This window comes from Phocoena phocoena, chromosome 4 (genome assembly GCF_963924675.1).
Source record: "Phocoena phocoena chromosome 4, mPhoPho1.1, whole genome shotgun sequence".
NCBI lineage: Eukaryota > Metazoa > Chordata > Mammalia > Artiodactyla > Phocoenidae > Phocoena > Phocoena phocoena.
In genome coordinates, this window is record NC_089222.1 from 28,066,424 (window position 1) to 28,083,714 (window position 17,291).

At 37.2% G+C, this 17,291-nt stretch overlaps 1 protein-coding gene across 2 annotated transcripts in view; it reads right to left on the reverse strand.

Annotated features, from left to right (window-relative positions):
• The window catches only part of PLOD2 (procollagen-lysine,2-oxoglutarate 5-dioxygenase 2), a 105,524-nt gene that overhangs the window by 61,701 nt on the left and 26,532 nt on the right, over positions 1 to 17,291 (reverse strand). For both annotated transcript variants that reach the window (XM_065876004.1, XM_065876003.1), the window contains exon 2: positions 2,853 to 2,944. In XM_065876004.1, the coding sequence (XP_065732076.1) occupies positions 2,853 to 2,944 (92 nt within the window). The remainder of the gene's footprint in view (positions 1 to 2,852; positions 2,945 to 17,291) is intronic.

Below are 17,291 nucleotides of genomic sequence, written 5' to 3' on the forward strand. Positions count from 1 at the left end.
CTCAGATTATGATAGTATTACAAAAACTGGAAGTCACCAGCAACTTGTACAGTATAACACAGTGTCACTCTTTTAATGTTACACTAAATCATGATGCTAAACAGAAAAAAGTTTGATGCCTCGTTTAGGTCATAATTCTTCGATATTATTTACCCTGTGGAATGCCATTCCTAATTTTACCATTTCAAAAGTGGAGTCTAATCCAAGGAAGCTGGGGGTTGGTGGGGGAAACCCTAGAAAGTATTTCTCATATCCTATTTCTCTTTATTCAGACTGAAATGAAAAAGAAAATGAAGAAACTTTCCGTAACACTTTTCAATCTGGCTGGAAATCTGATGAACGTTGGGAGCCCTGGAAGCTCAGTGATTCCTGGCTGGGGCCCCTAAGCGATTTTCCTGCTGAAACCAGATGGGTTGTCCAGAGAAACAGAGAGGGCATCAAGTCAAACGGCACCTTCTTTACCTTAAAAATCTTAAGTTTAGGTTATCTTCAAAAGTTTAATAATTTATCAATACAAGAAATCGCCTAAGCACAATTACTCAGAGCTAAGCCTGCAGCCATTCTCGGCTCTGTTTGCTTAGCCTCAGCAGCTGCCTCCTGAATCATATGCCTGCTGACTCACCTGGGAGGCTGGGAGGGAGCAGGAAGCAGGTCTACGCCCCCTGCCACCACACACACACACCTTGTATCTTAGTTTCACCAAAACAAAGTCTGAAGTTCCCAAAATAAGGATCTACTAAAAGATTTGTGAAACTCAGGGGGAATGAAATTAAGAATACAAAAGAAAAAGATCAAATTAATTTAGAAAATAAATATTATTAGTTCCAAATTTACTTAACATCGAGCCAAATACAAGAGTTCGTGGCGTTCCCAGCCTCAAATCTCTAGTGAGCACTTCATCACTACTTATGCTGAAGGGATAAATGTTAACTCAAACTGTGGCGGGCATCTGGATTCATACAGGGGCTACTCTAATAGAATTATTTGTTTTTGCCCTAAGTGACCTCCTCCGGCCCTAAGATTTGTTACACTTCTGTTCTACAACCCTTCTGGACTTCTCCAATATTGCAGTCATACCGGGCCTAAGTGCATCTGAGCGCCTACTCTGTGCAGCACTTGTTGATTAAGCTCTAGTCTCTGTTTTCTTTCCACAGCATCCATGTGTCAAACTTTGGTATGCATCCGAATCACGTGGAGGGTTCGTTAAAACACAGACTGCTGGTCCCTTCTCCCAGAGTATGCGATTCAGTAAGTGAGGTTGCGCCTAAGAATCCTCATTCCTATTTCCCAGATGATGCTGGTGGTCTGGGTCCACATTTTGAGAACCACTGCATTTCACAACGGAAAGACAGCAGGAGGATCAGAAACTCCAGAGTCAGTCAAACGGGGCTGGGGTCCAACATTTGACGCCTTACAGGTGCGTACCCTGGAGCAAGTTTTCCTCACTAATAAGTAAAGTAATACCTACCTTACATGGTTTATACAAAGAATCAACAGCATACCATATATGAAGGTCCTAACAGTGCCTCACATGTAAAAAATATTCCACACTCTCCCCTTGAGATGCCCCTCATTGGATTTCAGCATTATTTTACCCTGATTTTTCTTTCATATTGCCCCCTATCAATGCATACTACAATATTTCCCTTCTAACAAACTTCTCTAACATATTTCTCATTTATCCTACATTAAACATCTACATCTCTTTTCTAGCAAAGTTAGCCTCTTTAATAGTTATTCTGTATTAACATCCGTACCTAGTCTTCCAGTGGCTAGGTAGCAAATATTACCTTTTTGTGCATTACATTCTGAAATAGCTCAGTTTTCTGAAATAGCTCAGTTTTTCCCTAAGCAAAAAAGCAATTTTTCTCTCCCTTTTTTTTTTTTGCTTTGCTGTTTTTTTTTTTTTTTTTTTTGCGGTACACGGGCCTCTCACTGTTGTGGCCTCTCCCGTTGCGGAGCACAGGCTCCGGACGCGCAGGCTCAGCGGCCATGGCTCACGGACCCAGCCGTTCCGCGGCATGTGGGATCTTCCCGGACCGGGGCACGAACCCATATCCCATGCATCGGCAGGCGGACTCTCAACCACCGCGTCACCTGGGAAGCTCTGCTGTTTTGTTTTGTAAATGAACTAAGTTTACTTGTTTTCCTACCTGGGATATTTCCCTATTCTCCTCTGCATGTGGAAAAGACCTGGATGACATAGCCTAATTTCTATTAGAAAATAAATAAGTTTTTTTTTTTTTTTTTTTTAAAGGCAGGCCTTTCACAGCTCAGTTTACTAGTCCTACCTAATATGCCAGGTTTCCTCTGATCATTTATCAGTGAGCTATTTCCCTGGAGATAAGTCTTCTAAAACCCTTTTATACTTTTATAATGTTATTAAATTCCTCTGAAACAAACAAATAAACAGGAAAAGCACCTCTCAATACTGGAACAGAAAAGGTATCTCCTTCACAGTAATGTTTCCAATTCTCAGGGTAGACAAACCCATTACAATTCTTCAAAGTAAGTGAAAAAAATTACCGTCAAATCTAAGTTATGCTGTACTTGTACATGACCCCCCAAAAGAAATATAAGTATAAATATATTTTTCTGTTGTTTTATAGAAGATGTTTACACAAAGCATTAGCAAATATTAAGAAATTATTGTCTGAGTGGCAGAGTATTAATAAGGCCAAAACGTATCTTTAAAACAATCAAGTACAGGTAAACTGACACCATTATGTAACCCAATTTCATCATCCTTCTGGGGATTGCAGATCATGTTATGGTTGTTATTGTTGTTGTTATGAAAAATGTACTTCAGGCACATATTCTAAGATCTCCATGAATTAAAAGATATATCATACCTTCACAGTATAATTGAAGTATTTGGCTGACTGCATAAATCGATGGAATCCATCACTTTCTTTTGTTGCTACAGTTATGACTAATAATTTATCTGCAAAGACAGAGGGAATAACATAAGACAGTTTACCAAGAGGCTAACTCCTCACACTTTACAGATCACTGCAGTGATTAGAGACCTCATTAAACCTTATGGGAATGTTCTGGTTTGTTCATCTACATGAGGCTAAACAAAGAGCTGTTGAAAAACTAGGCAATTAAAATTGGTTATATTACTGCCAAACAATGAATTATTTTAATGGTAAAAAAGTGCATTTATTTTTAAGGTAAAGCATGCCCTCAACAGAGGATTTCAACACTAAGAGAAACACTTGCATAAAACGCACAAAGTTTTTATCTGTAAAGACAAACTCTCCTAAATGTTATCTAACCAACAAGGTTCACTGTCACCTATAAACCATCACTGATTTATTACACACATCAGTGAGTCCAGAAGCACATTATATTCCTCAAAGCACATGTACAAAAAGAAGAGATCCAATCATGAGACTGATCCTAATTTTTTAAAATAAATTATGATGAATTGGGAACAAATATTTAGAAAGAGAGAGAATCTTAATTTTTCCTCCTATCAATGAATTTTTGTATATGGGAAGTCTATAAAATCCACATTTACACCACCTTCAGTGCTTTGTTTTTTCTTTAAAGAATAAAAGGAACTAAAATCAGCACTTCCCTGGTAAATACAGCTTTGAGTCACCATTTTATAATGAATTATTATTTTCAATCTAACAAAACACCTCTTCTTAGCAGAAGTAGATAGATTTAAGGAGCCATTTCAAAATACCTACAGAAGCTATTAAGGAAAATGCTTATCAGGAAAAGACATGTTGGAAAAATGCATAAAAGAAACAAGTGCGTCAGAAAATGCCAAAGGTTAGCAGCCAGGGCATTTTTTTTTAACTTTAGGATATAGGAGGACCAAAGGACTAAGAAAACAAAATTAACATCTTTTTAACATTCTAGGCACTGAGTTATATCACTTGACTCTCACTTGATTGTTATCAATAAGAAAAACGTCAGACAGTGTTAAATATCCCTTAAACAGTAGACAATCATTGAAAATGAAATATATAGCATTAATGTATTATAGGAATCAATTAAAAACAATTTCATATGACCCAAGGTAATCATCAAATTTTGAAAATACTTTAAACAAAATATACATAAGTGTAAGACACATAAAGAAATTCAAAAAGTCAACCAAAAAAAAGGAAAACATTTTCATGAAAATAAATATCAACATTCTTAGATATTTTTCTAGAAATATGTATTTCTCACATAACTTTCACCATTATGAGAAATAGATATTTAAGGAAAAATAAAAGTCATTTTCATTAAAGCTGTCAGGGCTGAAGCAAATATATTTTAAGAGTACTTTTTCAATTAACTATTCTTTAAAAAACAAAATTTCATTTGTGAAGTTTCAAACAGGGCTTAACAATTAAGAAAACTTGACCTATTTATCATTTACAATAAATTTTGAAATAGGCAACACAAGATTTTATTTCATAAGAGTAAAAGGAATACTTTTTAAGTCTCTTTTCTGCATAATAAAATGACAAGATAGCTTGCTTTCTTAACTTTTTCTACACAAAAGAAGTTTATAGATTTTACCTGGATGGATTTTTATACTTATAATTTCCAGTACAAAATTAAAAGCAAGGATTTCATCATCCTTAATAGGAAAAGTAATGGGAATATATGTATACATATAGCTGATTCACTTTGTTATACAGCACAAACTAACACAGCATTGTAAAGCAATTATACTCCAATAAAGATGTTAAAAAAATAAAAAAAGTAATGTTGGCCAGACCCTTGGGCAGACAGAAATGTTATGGAATCTAATGACTCAGAAGGCAAAACTAAAAATATGTAGTCTGACTGTGTCTGGCAAGCCTATGCCAAATAAGGACTCCTGTTGCTTCAGTACTGTTGCTAATTACAAAAAAGCAAAACCAAGAAATAAATAAGTAGTTCTGTCAAAAGCAGGCCTGTTCAATAACATTACGTAGAAACTTCTGTTTCTTCTTACCTGCTATTCACTATCGTGACTATGATGAGAAATAAATCTTACTCAACTGGGGGAAGTAAAAGAAGAAAGTGCTGACATGCACCACTCACAAGTTCTTGCCAACCAGTTCAACAGTCCAACTTGTTCACCATCTACGAAGTATGTGTGTCAAAAAATTTAACCTACATTTGACACACACTTTAGATTCCACTGAAATTTATACCACAAATTTATCAGAAATATTAACGACAGAAGACAACTGATCTACAGAATCAATGGCAAAAGAGAAAAAAGGAAAGGGAAACTATTATAGTATATCACCAGAATTAAGAGACGATTCAACCAAACATACATCACGGCCTTTATTTGGGTCCTGATCTGAAAAGTCAACTGTAAAAGGGTATTTATGAGAAAATTAGGAAAATCTGAACACTAACTTGTATTTGTCAATATTACGGAATTATTGTTAATTTTTTAGCATGCTAATGGCATTGGTATTTTTTAAAGAGTTCTTATAATTTAGAGACAAATAATAAAGTATTTACTCAATGAAAGGAAGTAGTGTCTGTGATTTGTTTTAAAATTATTAGGGGTAGATGGGAGACAATGGAGGAGGAAGATAAAGAGTAAATAAGACTGCCCACGTATGATGACTATTAAAAGTGGGTTCCATTTACATATGTTTGGAAATCCCTAAATTAAAAAAAGAGAGTTCAACTTTATGCACAATCCCTAATCTTCCAATCAGAAAAATATTCAATATAAAACTCTTTTCAACAATCTGAATCATCTAAGTAAAAGGAAAAACAGAATAGACAGCAGAAATTTTCTAACCAGACAATATTATAATTTAAACAACTATAATTAGTACCTTACCCAATCCACCCACAACAACCAAAAGGATCAAGTGAGATGATTGAAGAAATGGGCTTGAATAATGGGTACCCATCAACCACTACCAAAACCAGTCTAAGATGGTGTCAAAGAAAAGACAAATGGAAGCCCAACTGTGACCAAACATAAACTCTAGAGCCACTGCCTGACTCTGTTAGAAAACAGTTAATACAGTTTGCATGAGCAAGAAACATGTAAATCATCTATAGAGTGTGGTCTATTACAACCATTTATCAAATGAAAATCACATCATAGCAAAAAAAAAAAAAAAACCTTCTGTAATCATATTTACAAAGTCCCTCAAAACACCTAGCACCGTAGTAAGGTTTAATAAATATTTGTTAAATAGCTTAACATTTAGCCCCCTACGAAAATTTACATGAATAACAGAATTTCTCCAATAATTTAAATCTTTTTTATTTAGAAAGGCAAAAAACACCCCGCTATGTCCTTTCTTACTAATGAAATTACAGCTCTGGGGAGGAAAAATGGCATTGTTAGTCTTTTTTTTTTTTTTTTTTCTCCAAATAGTTGCTGATACAATACCAGAATTCATCAATTTTTAGAGCTGATATAATTTTTCTTTCCAAAAACAAATCATGGCTTTAAAACAGGAAGTTTTTGTGCTAATATATCCTATCTCCAAACTGCTAAAAAAAAAAAAAAAAAAAAAAAAAAAAATCAGCCCATAAATCCAGCTGAAATTAATTGTCTTAATAACAGGCATCATATTCAGTGACTCAGCGCCAGCCCAGCTGCCTTTGCTCTCACTCAGAGGGATAATTCTCCCTACTTCCCAAGAAACTTTCCCTACACCCAGTCTTAATTTTAAATTTGCAAAAATCAAGAAAAATAATTCTACCACAGAAGGAGCTCTGAGTATATACTTTACTCTGCAATAACTCATTTAATGAAAGACATGTCCTTCATCTGAAAGGATCAGTGGTGCTCAACTTTCTATTCAAGGAACGCATTTTCCTAGGAATGGTTAGTATAGGGGCCAGCAAACTTTCACTGTAAAAGGCCACATAGTAAATATTTTAGGCTTTGTGGTCTACATACAATCTCTGTCACGATTCTCCTTTTTTCTTTCTTCTTTAAAACTTTTTTAAAATAAAAAATAATAATAATCCTTAGTTTTCTGGCTGGCTGTACAAAAACAGCCATGGGCCAGATTTGGCCTAAGGGTCATAGTTTGCCACTGTGGTTGGCCATAGGAATCTGACAAAAAACTTCTTGGGTTCCAATCTCAGACCTACCATTTATTACTTGTTTGAAATTGGTCAGTTACTTAAACTCTGTGTCTCATCTGTTTCTCATCTATGTGTGTAATAATAGCACCTGATAGCCTTGCTGTGAGAATTAATGAGTTAATATATGTAAAGTGGATGATACACTTAAGTCCATACATAGGTCTAATGACAGTATCTTATTATTTCCACTCAACAGATAAATGTGTAAGGGAGTTGGTGTGCAAATCTCAGCAAGTTATGCAACTCAATCTTTTTCTCTACCAGAGTTATTCATTCAAGAACCAAATATCTCTTTCAACTCTCAAGATTTTATGATGCCAGTACAGTACTGTTCCCTTACCCGAGGTTTCTGTTACCCACAGGGTCAGTCATGGTCTGAAAATATTAAATGGAAAATTCCAAAAATAAATAACTTATAAGTTGTTTAAATGGCTCACCATTCTGAGTAGCATGGTAAAATCAATTACCATCCCGTTCTGTACTGCCTGGGATGTGAATCATCCCTCTGTCCAGTGTATCCTGTCCATTAGTCATTTAGTAGCCATCTCAGTTATCAGATCCACTGTCACAGTATCACACTGCTTGTGTCCAAGTCACCCTTATTTTACTTAATAATGGCCCCAAAGCACAAGAGTAGTGATGCTGGTAATTCAAATAAGCCAAAGAAAGCTGTAAAGCGCTTCCTTTAAATGAAAAGGTGAATGCTCTTGATTTAATAAGGAAAAGGAAAGCATACACTGAGGTTGCTAAGATCTACGCTAGGAACAAATCTGTCTGTGAAACTGTGAAGAAAGAAAAAGAAGTTCATGCTAGATTTGCTGTCTTGCCTCAAACTGTAAAAGTCATGGCCACAGTGCATGGTAAGTGCTTAATTAAGATAAAAAGGCATTAACTTGATACAATAAGATATTTTGAGAGAGACCACATTCACATAACTTTCATTACAGTATATTGTTATAACTGTCTATTTTATTATTGTTGTTGTTAATTTCTTACTGTGCCTCATCTATCAATTAAACTTTATCATAGATATGCATGGATAGGTAAAAACAGAGTATATATAGGATTCGGTACTATCCACAGTTTCAGGCATCCACTGGGGGTCTTGGAATTTATCTGCCGCAGATAAGGGGTGGAGGCAACTGTAATGCGGGGAAAAAAATCTATGTAAAAAGAGTTCAATTTAAACTGTGCACTAAAATAATTTAGCATGTAACTACAGATACACTGTCTCAAATCTTTTCATTTCTCTCCATCTCCAAGTAAGCTAACTCAAATTACGATCATCACTAGCCCAGGTTTCCACAATACCCTCCTAAATCCCACTAGACCCACTCCAATCGTATCTCTACAAAGCACACTTAATCTTTTCCAAAAAATTAGATATCTAATCATGTCACCCCATTGCTAAACATCCTGAAATGACTTTCCATTGCTATTAGCACTGCGGCCAAGCTACTTTACCTTAATGTGGCCCTTGACTACCTCTATCCTCTCTAATCTCACCCACTATCTCTCTGCCCTTTGCTCTCTCTGCTCCAACTGCACAGTTTTTCTTTTTCTTTCAGTTCTCCAGCAATGCCTGCTCCCTCCCGCCCTGAGGAGAAGAGCCTATGCCAAACCTTTATCTAATGTCACCTCTCATCTCTTGATGCAGCCACTGCTTGTTCAATTCATTGAGATTCTTACACATATGCCATTTCCTTGGGGGAAACTTCCCTGACCTACTCAAGTATGTCAGTGCCCATTATACATTTTCACTGCATTCTCTACCTCTCTTGTGGAGCACTTATGACAAATTCTAATTACATATTAATTTGCATGATTATTATTCAAGAGTAAAGTCTCTTTCTCCGACTAGACTGTAAATTCCAGAAAGGCAGGATGTTTTTTGCCCAGCACTACACCTCCAGGACCTATCAAAGTGTTTAGCATATAGTAGATTCTTAATAAATATTTGTTGAATGAGTGGATTCAGGAACAAGGGATGTTATATTTTATCTGTGTGGGTGTATAAAATAATTTGTTCCCAACAAAATCCTTATGTAGTTTGCGTTATTACATCCAACTCATAGATGAAGAAAATAAGGTTAAATAGGTTGACTTAGCCAAAGTCACCCAACAAGTTACTAGCAAAGCTGGAAGTGGAACTTTGGGTATTCCTCAAAGTCCATTTCTTTCCAATGTTTCATGTGGCCTCACTTGGTGGTAAGAGGTCAAGAGGCTAGAATCTGTTTAAAATTAAAATTAAAATCTGTTTAAATGTACAGAAAAGAGATAACATAGCAAGCCTAAAACTTCAATCTTAGTTTGCAGGATTGATCCTCAGCTGGCATCTGGAAAGCTGGATTTGGAGAGGATTCCCACCATTGCCAGATAAGAACAGCTCATTGTATCTGAATTGTACAAACAAGGTATTTATGCTGAACACCAGCTTTCCTTCTAGGAGTTCGGAATTCTGGTACAGGGGTTGCCTCTATGACTAGCCCCGAATAAAAACCTTAGGCACTGAGTCTCTAATGAGCTTTCCCAACAAATAACGTTTCACGTGTGTTGTCACAACTAGTTTCTGGAGGAGTTAAGCTAATCCTCTGTGACTCTACTGGAAAAAGACTCTTGGAAGCTGTGTCTGGTTCCCCTGGACTTTGCCTACGTGCCTTTTCCCTTTGCTGCCTTTGCTTGGTATTCTTTCAATGTAAAAAGTCATAGCTATCAATATGACGATACACTGCATCGTTTGAGTCCTCCTACTGAACTGCTGAATCTGAACATTGTCTTGGGGATAGCTGACCCACTATGCTTCCAGCTACAGGCAGCATTTCTTCATCTGAAAGAGACACTATGCGCCTAACTGATTATGTCGGATACATGGCTGAGTTTTACATTCTGGGCTCAGAGGCCAGGCTAGAGACATACAGCAAAGACTCCAAATAGACTCCATAAAGGAAATATTTGGTAGATAAGACAATCATACCCTGCTCCTCCGCTGGTTGAGAAGCATTTCATTTTCACATAACATTACTCAAATACAAACTCAAAAATGAGCCAATGTGTGAACTGCTGACCAAAATAAACAAAAACACAATCTTAACGAAAGAGGCGACGATCCCACTGTAACCTGTGCAGTTCATGTACAAAAAATTATCGGACGTTTGGCGTGCTACATTAAGGAGAATTTTGACAAACATGGAGTTTGACCAGCATGGTTAGAGGTTTGGCAATCATTTCACATATTGAATAAGTGAGGAAGTGAGAATTTTTCTACCTGATAAGAAAGATTCACCACCTCTCTACCTCACCATATTTGAAGAGAAAAAATAAAAAGGATTTCCTCTGTTTTATTTTCAAAGAGATAATTAGCTAGGGGAAGAATTAATGGAGAGGAGGCAAATTTTCTATCAATACTGTCTTACTCTGTTCAGGCTGCTATAACAAAACGCGACAGACGTGGTAGCTTATAAACAGCAGAAATTTATTCCTCCCAGTTCTGGAGGCCGGATGTCCAAGATCACAGCACCTGAACGAACACGTTCTGGTGAAGGCTTTTTTCTTGGCTCATAGCCAGCACCTTCTCCCTGTGTCCTCACATAGTGGAAGGGGCCAGGGACTCTGTGGGGTCTCTTTTATAAGAACACTGGTCCCATTCATGAAGGCTCTGCCCTCATGACCTAAGTGTCTCCTATAGGCTCCACTTCATCGTCTTCAGATGTTAGGATTTCAACATATGAATTTTAGGGAGACACAAACATTCAGACCATTATAGTTACCAACCTGTTGACTAAAAAATATGGCTATTTGATGAAACACTTTCATCCATGGGAACTGTTATAGTGGGCAAATAAGAATAAGCTTTGGTCTCTGGATATTTGCTTAAGTAGACCTTCTAATGAATATCCTTCTCACAAATGGGATCGAATATTTCATAGTATAAGCACCTTCATAATTTTATCATGGTGAAAGGGGATGGGGTATCTTCGGAACCTCTTTTATAAGAGCACTAACCCAATTCATGATGACTCTACCCTCATGACTTAAGGATCTCCCAAAGACCCCACCTTCTAATATCATCACCTTTGTGGGTTAGGATTTCAATATACGAATTTTGGGCGGCCACAAACATTCAGGTCGTAGCAAATACAAAGTACAGTTAAAAGCACCCAGGCTGAATGGACTGTCTTGGAAAAGCAGCATTTCCTATCTTTACAAGTATTAAAATAAATAGCACAGGACCATTTTCCAGAATTTATGACTTGGAGAGCACAACTGATCCCTTCAAAAGTTATGAGATGCATACCTTGAATGTAATTTTAATGTCAAAGGAAAAAGGACCTGCCCTCTTCTCAGCCAGAGCTGACTCCAATCTGTTGAATTTCAAGGGCTCAAAGGTTGCAGCAGGACTTCCCTGGTGGTGCAGTGGTTAAGAATCCACCTGTCAATGGATGGGACACAGGTTCGAGCCCTGGTCCGGGAAGATCCCACATGCCGCGGAACAACTAAGCCCGTGCGCCACAACTACTGAGCCTGCGCTCTAGAACCCACGAGCCACAGCTACTGAGCCTGCATGTCACAGCTACTGAAGCCCACGCACCTAGAGCCCGTGCTCCACAACAAGAGAAGCCAACGCAATGAGAAGCCTGAGCACCGCAACGAAGAGTAGCCCCCGCTCGCGGCAACTAAAGAAAGCCCCTATGCAGTAAAGACCCAATGCAGCCAAAAATAAATAAATAAATTTTTTTTAAAAAGAGGTTGCAGCAACCTCCAAAATAGAAAGATGTACCAGTAATGAGAACCTCCTTTGAGTGGGATGATATAACCCATCTGCTGGCCAAATGCTTTAGCAGAGAGTATGACCCGCCTGCCAGAAATTTGGTCCCAAGGTTGTACGGTTTGTTCAAACAAATTATTGTGTTCGATTTACAATCTGATCTACTGCTCTTTATTCCATATTTTGCATAGGCACTGAAAGTATTTCCCAGACTCATCAGCAAAGGGCATCAATAATAAAGTTAATTACCAGAACAAAACAGCAGGGGCTGAGATCATATACTGTTGCTAATTCACCTACAAATGGAAAAAGAAAGAAAGAAAAACCCACAAAAAAACAGTTGTCCTAGGGCAGAGAACATCCTGAGATGCACTTGTGGTCCATGTGAGACAAAGCTGCAAGGGTGAGGTGCCTGAGCCAAGATGACCTTTATTTCTCGATAATGGAAAACAAAAAAATCTTTTTAAAGAAGTCTGCTTAACCTAAAGGAATGAAAATAAATCAATGTGGGACGTAAAATTAAAAGCAGACCTGACAAAGTGTGGAGGGGCTGAAAGGAAACAAATGAAAAGTCGTAACTGTAACTCATCATCTTCGAGTACATGGAAACATTTGCTTCTCCCACTCCACATTGCCATGAACACATAATTATATATATTTTAAGAGGGCATTTTCTACTGTACCCAGGTAGCATAAAATGAGTACCATTAATCTGAGCAGCAGCCCATCCTCACCTGCCTTGAGAGTTTTATGGCATCTTTGCTGGCAGTTCAGAATCCTCCCCCACAACTTGCTAGTTCCCCACAATGTCCAACAAGTTGAAGTTGCCATATAAAAGATTACTATAAAACCAAATCAGCACATTAGACATTTCAGGGACATAAAATTAAATGTAGATGATGTGACATCTACAACTATAAATACCTTCTCCTATGGAATTACTACAAGACTCCAAAAGAAAGCTTCATTATTCACTTTGTGTCATAAAATGTCATAAACTATCATCTTTATATGAGAAATGTCTTATTTGTTTGGAGTATATTCCAGAAAATAAAAGAAATATTCTAGTATTCACTATGCCAAGTTAGAGATTAAAACAATATATTTGTATATACACATGACTGCTTTTTCCTTCTGCAGCCACTTTTTGTAATTTAATTTTTGGACTGGGTGATAAAGTGGGAAGTGATATTCTTTCCCAGCCCTTTCTCCCAGACATATAGCTGACTTTCCCTCAGGAGATACCAATGATATTGTTCTTATGGATGTGTCAAGAGATGTCAATGCATACAATGCCAAACACTTTATAATCTATACCCCATTTTGCTTCTTTTTCCTTTTTTCAATTTATTTACACTTAAAAAAAAAAACCAGTTCACCAATTTCTTCAACCCCTCAACTCCCCAACTTTTGGCAATCATGAATCTGTTCTCTGTGTCCATGAACATATATATATGTGTGTACATACATATGTGTGTGTATATATATATGTATGTGTACATATATATATATATATATATATATATATATATATATATATAGTGTGTGTGTATAAATATATATATGTTTTAAGATTCCACATGTGAGAGCAAACAGTATTTGTCCTTCTCTAACTTATTTCATTTAGCACAATGCCCTCAAGGTCCATCCATGTTGTCACAAACGGGAGGATTTCATTCTTTTCTATGGCTAATAATATTTCATTGTATATATATGTACCACAGCTTCTTTATCTGTTCATCTATCAATGGAAACTTAGGCTGCTTCAATATCTTGCCTATGGTAAACACTGCTGTGATGAACATGACTGTGCACATAGCTTTTCGAATTAGTGTTTTCATTTTCTTCATATAAATAACCAGAAGTGGAATTGCTGGATCATATGATAGTTCTATTTTTAATTTTTTGAAGAACTTCTATAATGTTTTCCATAGTGGCTGAACCAAATTTACATTCCCACCAACACTGCACAAGGGAACCTTTTCTCTTATTAGAGTCTTTATTTTAAAGTCTACATTGTCTGATATAAGTATAGCTACTCTAGCTTTCTGTTGGTTTCCATTTACATGGAATATCTTTTTCTATCCCTTCACTTTCAGTCTGTGTGTTTCCTTACATCTAAATGAGCCTCTTGTAGGCAGCACATAGATGAGTCTTGGCCTTTTTTCTTAATTCATTAGGGCACTTTATGTCTTTGCATTGGAGGATTTAATCCATTTAAAGTTAATTATTGATAGGCATGTGCTTATTGCCATTTTGTTAATTTTCTGGCTATTTTTGTAGTTAAATATTTTTTTGCATCTTTTAAAAAAAATTTACATATCTTTGAGATATTTTCAAATGGAATCCAGCAGCACAGTATTCCATTACATGGATGAACCATAATTTAATTACCACCATGCTAGTGGCAGATATTAAATTATTTCCAATATAATACTGTACAAAAAAAAAATCTGCAATTGATAATGATTTATATAAGTAATTTCTTACATGTAAGATTGTATCTGTAGAATAAATTCAAAATAGAATTTCTGAGTCAAAGATTTCCTCCCATTCGTTATCACTATTATTATTTGACTTTGTTTTTTTTTTCCGTACGTGGGCCTGTTACTGTTGTGGCCTCTCCCGTTGCAGAGCACAGGCTCCGGACACGCAGGCTCAATGGCCATGGCTCACGGGCCTAGCCGCTCCGCGGCATGTGGGACCTTCCCAGACCGGGGCACAAACCCGTGTCCCCTGCATCAGCAGGCCGACTCTCAACCACTGCGCCACCAGGGAAGCCCTTGACTTTGTTTTGACATATGATTTCTGCCAGGCAAAATACCCTTTCCTACAATATTGTTTTTATCAGCCATTAACTCTTACATTCCTAGGTTTGTGTTATACTTTAGAAAGTCTTTCCACATGTTATAATTATAAAATAATTCTTCCATATTTTCTTCCAGTTTTTTATATTTTTTTTCATATTTATTTCTTTTATCATGTGGCTGAAGTGGAATAAATGAAATGCTGAACCTGTTGAGGCTTTCTCTCATATTATTCCAAACAAGGAAGTCCTTGGGTTCCATTCTGAATTTTATAGATAGATACATAGATAGGTAGGTAGGTAGATAGATAGATAGATTTCTTTTCTAGATAGCCCTCTCATTTTATTTTATTTTATTTCATTTCATTTCATTTCAGTCTGCTCAGCATGCGGGATCTTAGTTCCCCGACCAGGGATCAAACCCGTGCTCCCTGCAATGTTTTAAAGAGAAATAGTAATTATTTCAACTATGATCGCAAGGTGACCTATGATTTTTTAAAGACAGAAAAAAAACCCCAAAAAATGTCTCAAAATATACAAAGGCTGAGAACACTAAAAGTAACAGGAACAGAATACTGTCCGGTAATTTGTTTTTCTGTAAGTAAAACTGGCTTTATAACACTATTTTGATTGGATATAAAGTCCCACATAAAAGGTCCTCTACCTGCTCCCATCTGCCACACTGACAAAAACTCCCCTAAGATGGAATTATCTCTGACCCAATCAGCTCCCTGTTGTCTAAGTGCCTGATATTCTTCCCTTCTTATATTTCTTCTTTCAGTTTTCAATAGTGACGTTCTTGAATTCTGAACCAGGTCATATGTTAAAAGACATACATGGATGATTCTCACTGACAAGTCATTGTTGAACAAGTCTGTGGCTGATCAACCTCAGGACCTTGAGATAACCAACCTCCCAGAATGGCCTCAGTCACATCAGTCATGGCTCATCAGAACCCCTGTACCACACTTCCAGATCTAGGTTGATTCCATAGGGTAGGGATGGTGTGGTGTGTGGGTAAGCATGCACCTCAACATGCGGCTCAGAACTCTTGAAGGACAGCAGCAGAAGAAATCTACCCGATTGACCTTTCAGCCTATCTCATGCAAGACAATATAAAGCCCTGAACATGTTAAGTTTTCTAAGTTCAGTGCCCATTATAATGTGTATGATAGGTCAGTTTTAACAGGAAGCCAAAGATCCTTCTGAACATGTGTTTATATTCTCCCAGTGTCTGAAGTACAGTTTAATTCGAGTTTGAAATTGGGGGAAAAAAATTCAAAAAGATTGGTATCATATAGCAAACACAATTATATGATTAAAATAAGTCCTTATAAAGAGCCAGTCATTTTAAGTGTTTGATTTCAATCCATTATCATTCAGGCAATAAAGAGATAGAAAGATGTATACTGGTACATTACCTGTGTTCAAGTAAAATATTTAATTTGATATGTAACACAGAGTTGACACTTACTTGTTGACTTTAATGGTTTCTGTGATAACCGCCCCCACCCCCACCCCAGGCCTCTAAACACCCACCCCTGAGGCCATTTAACCTCCATCCCAGAGTTCATACCAACCTCTTCTCAGTCCTCAGGTGCTTCCATGCCAAGCTCTTCTGCAGAGACAGGTTCCTTTCCTTAATAACTGGGTTGTCTGTCCTTCACTTTTCCCATCAGTGATCAGATACCTATCATGACATATTATTTCAATAGACGACTAGAAGAATCTGGTTTTGTACCTTCTTCCTCAATTTTAGTTCCTGTCAAAGTATTCCGGTCTCAGAGCCGGCACCCCAAACGCTTACCAGGAAAGGCCATACGTGCTGCCTCAGACATTGCATGGCTCACCATTCTCAAGATTTGCCCAGAGCTAATGCTCACAACCTCCAAGTTCTCTGCTAACCTTCTACTGTCCAAAACCTACTCCACAAGAAGAAAATCTGAATCACGGACATAAGCATTCACTAACAGAGTTCCATTCCCCTGACTGTCCTTTATCCTGTAGACATGTTTCCTAGTTTCTTTTTCAAAGAAAAGTTTTTGTTTACTTCATTCTTGGAACATTCTACCTCTGGCCCTCCTACACCCATTTTAGTTTCCTCCCGTCTCTGGGGATTGCTGAACTTTGAAGATTCAACTGGTTCCTTAATTCAGACACTCCCAGTCTGGTCCATCATGCTGATGTCCTTGTCCAGCAGCTCTCAAACATCAGCTTGCATCAGAAATACACAAAGCCTTACTAAAACATGCATTTCTGGACCACACCCCCAGAATTTTTGATTTGTTATGTCTTAGGAGAGGTTCAGAAATAATTTCTGTGCACCAGGCATCAACACCAGGAGATGTTCATAATGCTGAACAAGGATCGCATTCTAAGAACCACATCCTAGGTAGGCCAGTGAATATACACACTTCGGTATCTCTAATTCTAGATAACAGCCCAATGAAGAGGTTAAACAATGAAGAAAGAAATCAAAAGTAGTTGGGGGGGGGGGGTAGTGCCATAGAAGAAAAAAAATTTAGGGGGCCTCAAAGATGGGATAAGACTTAGCTAGTCAGAAATGAGGAGGAAATAATAGTGTTTTCAGTATCCAGAACGACAGCAAATGGTTAATCGCAAATCATAATTTAGGAGTGAGAGAGA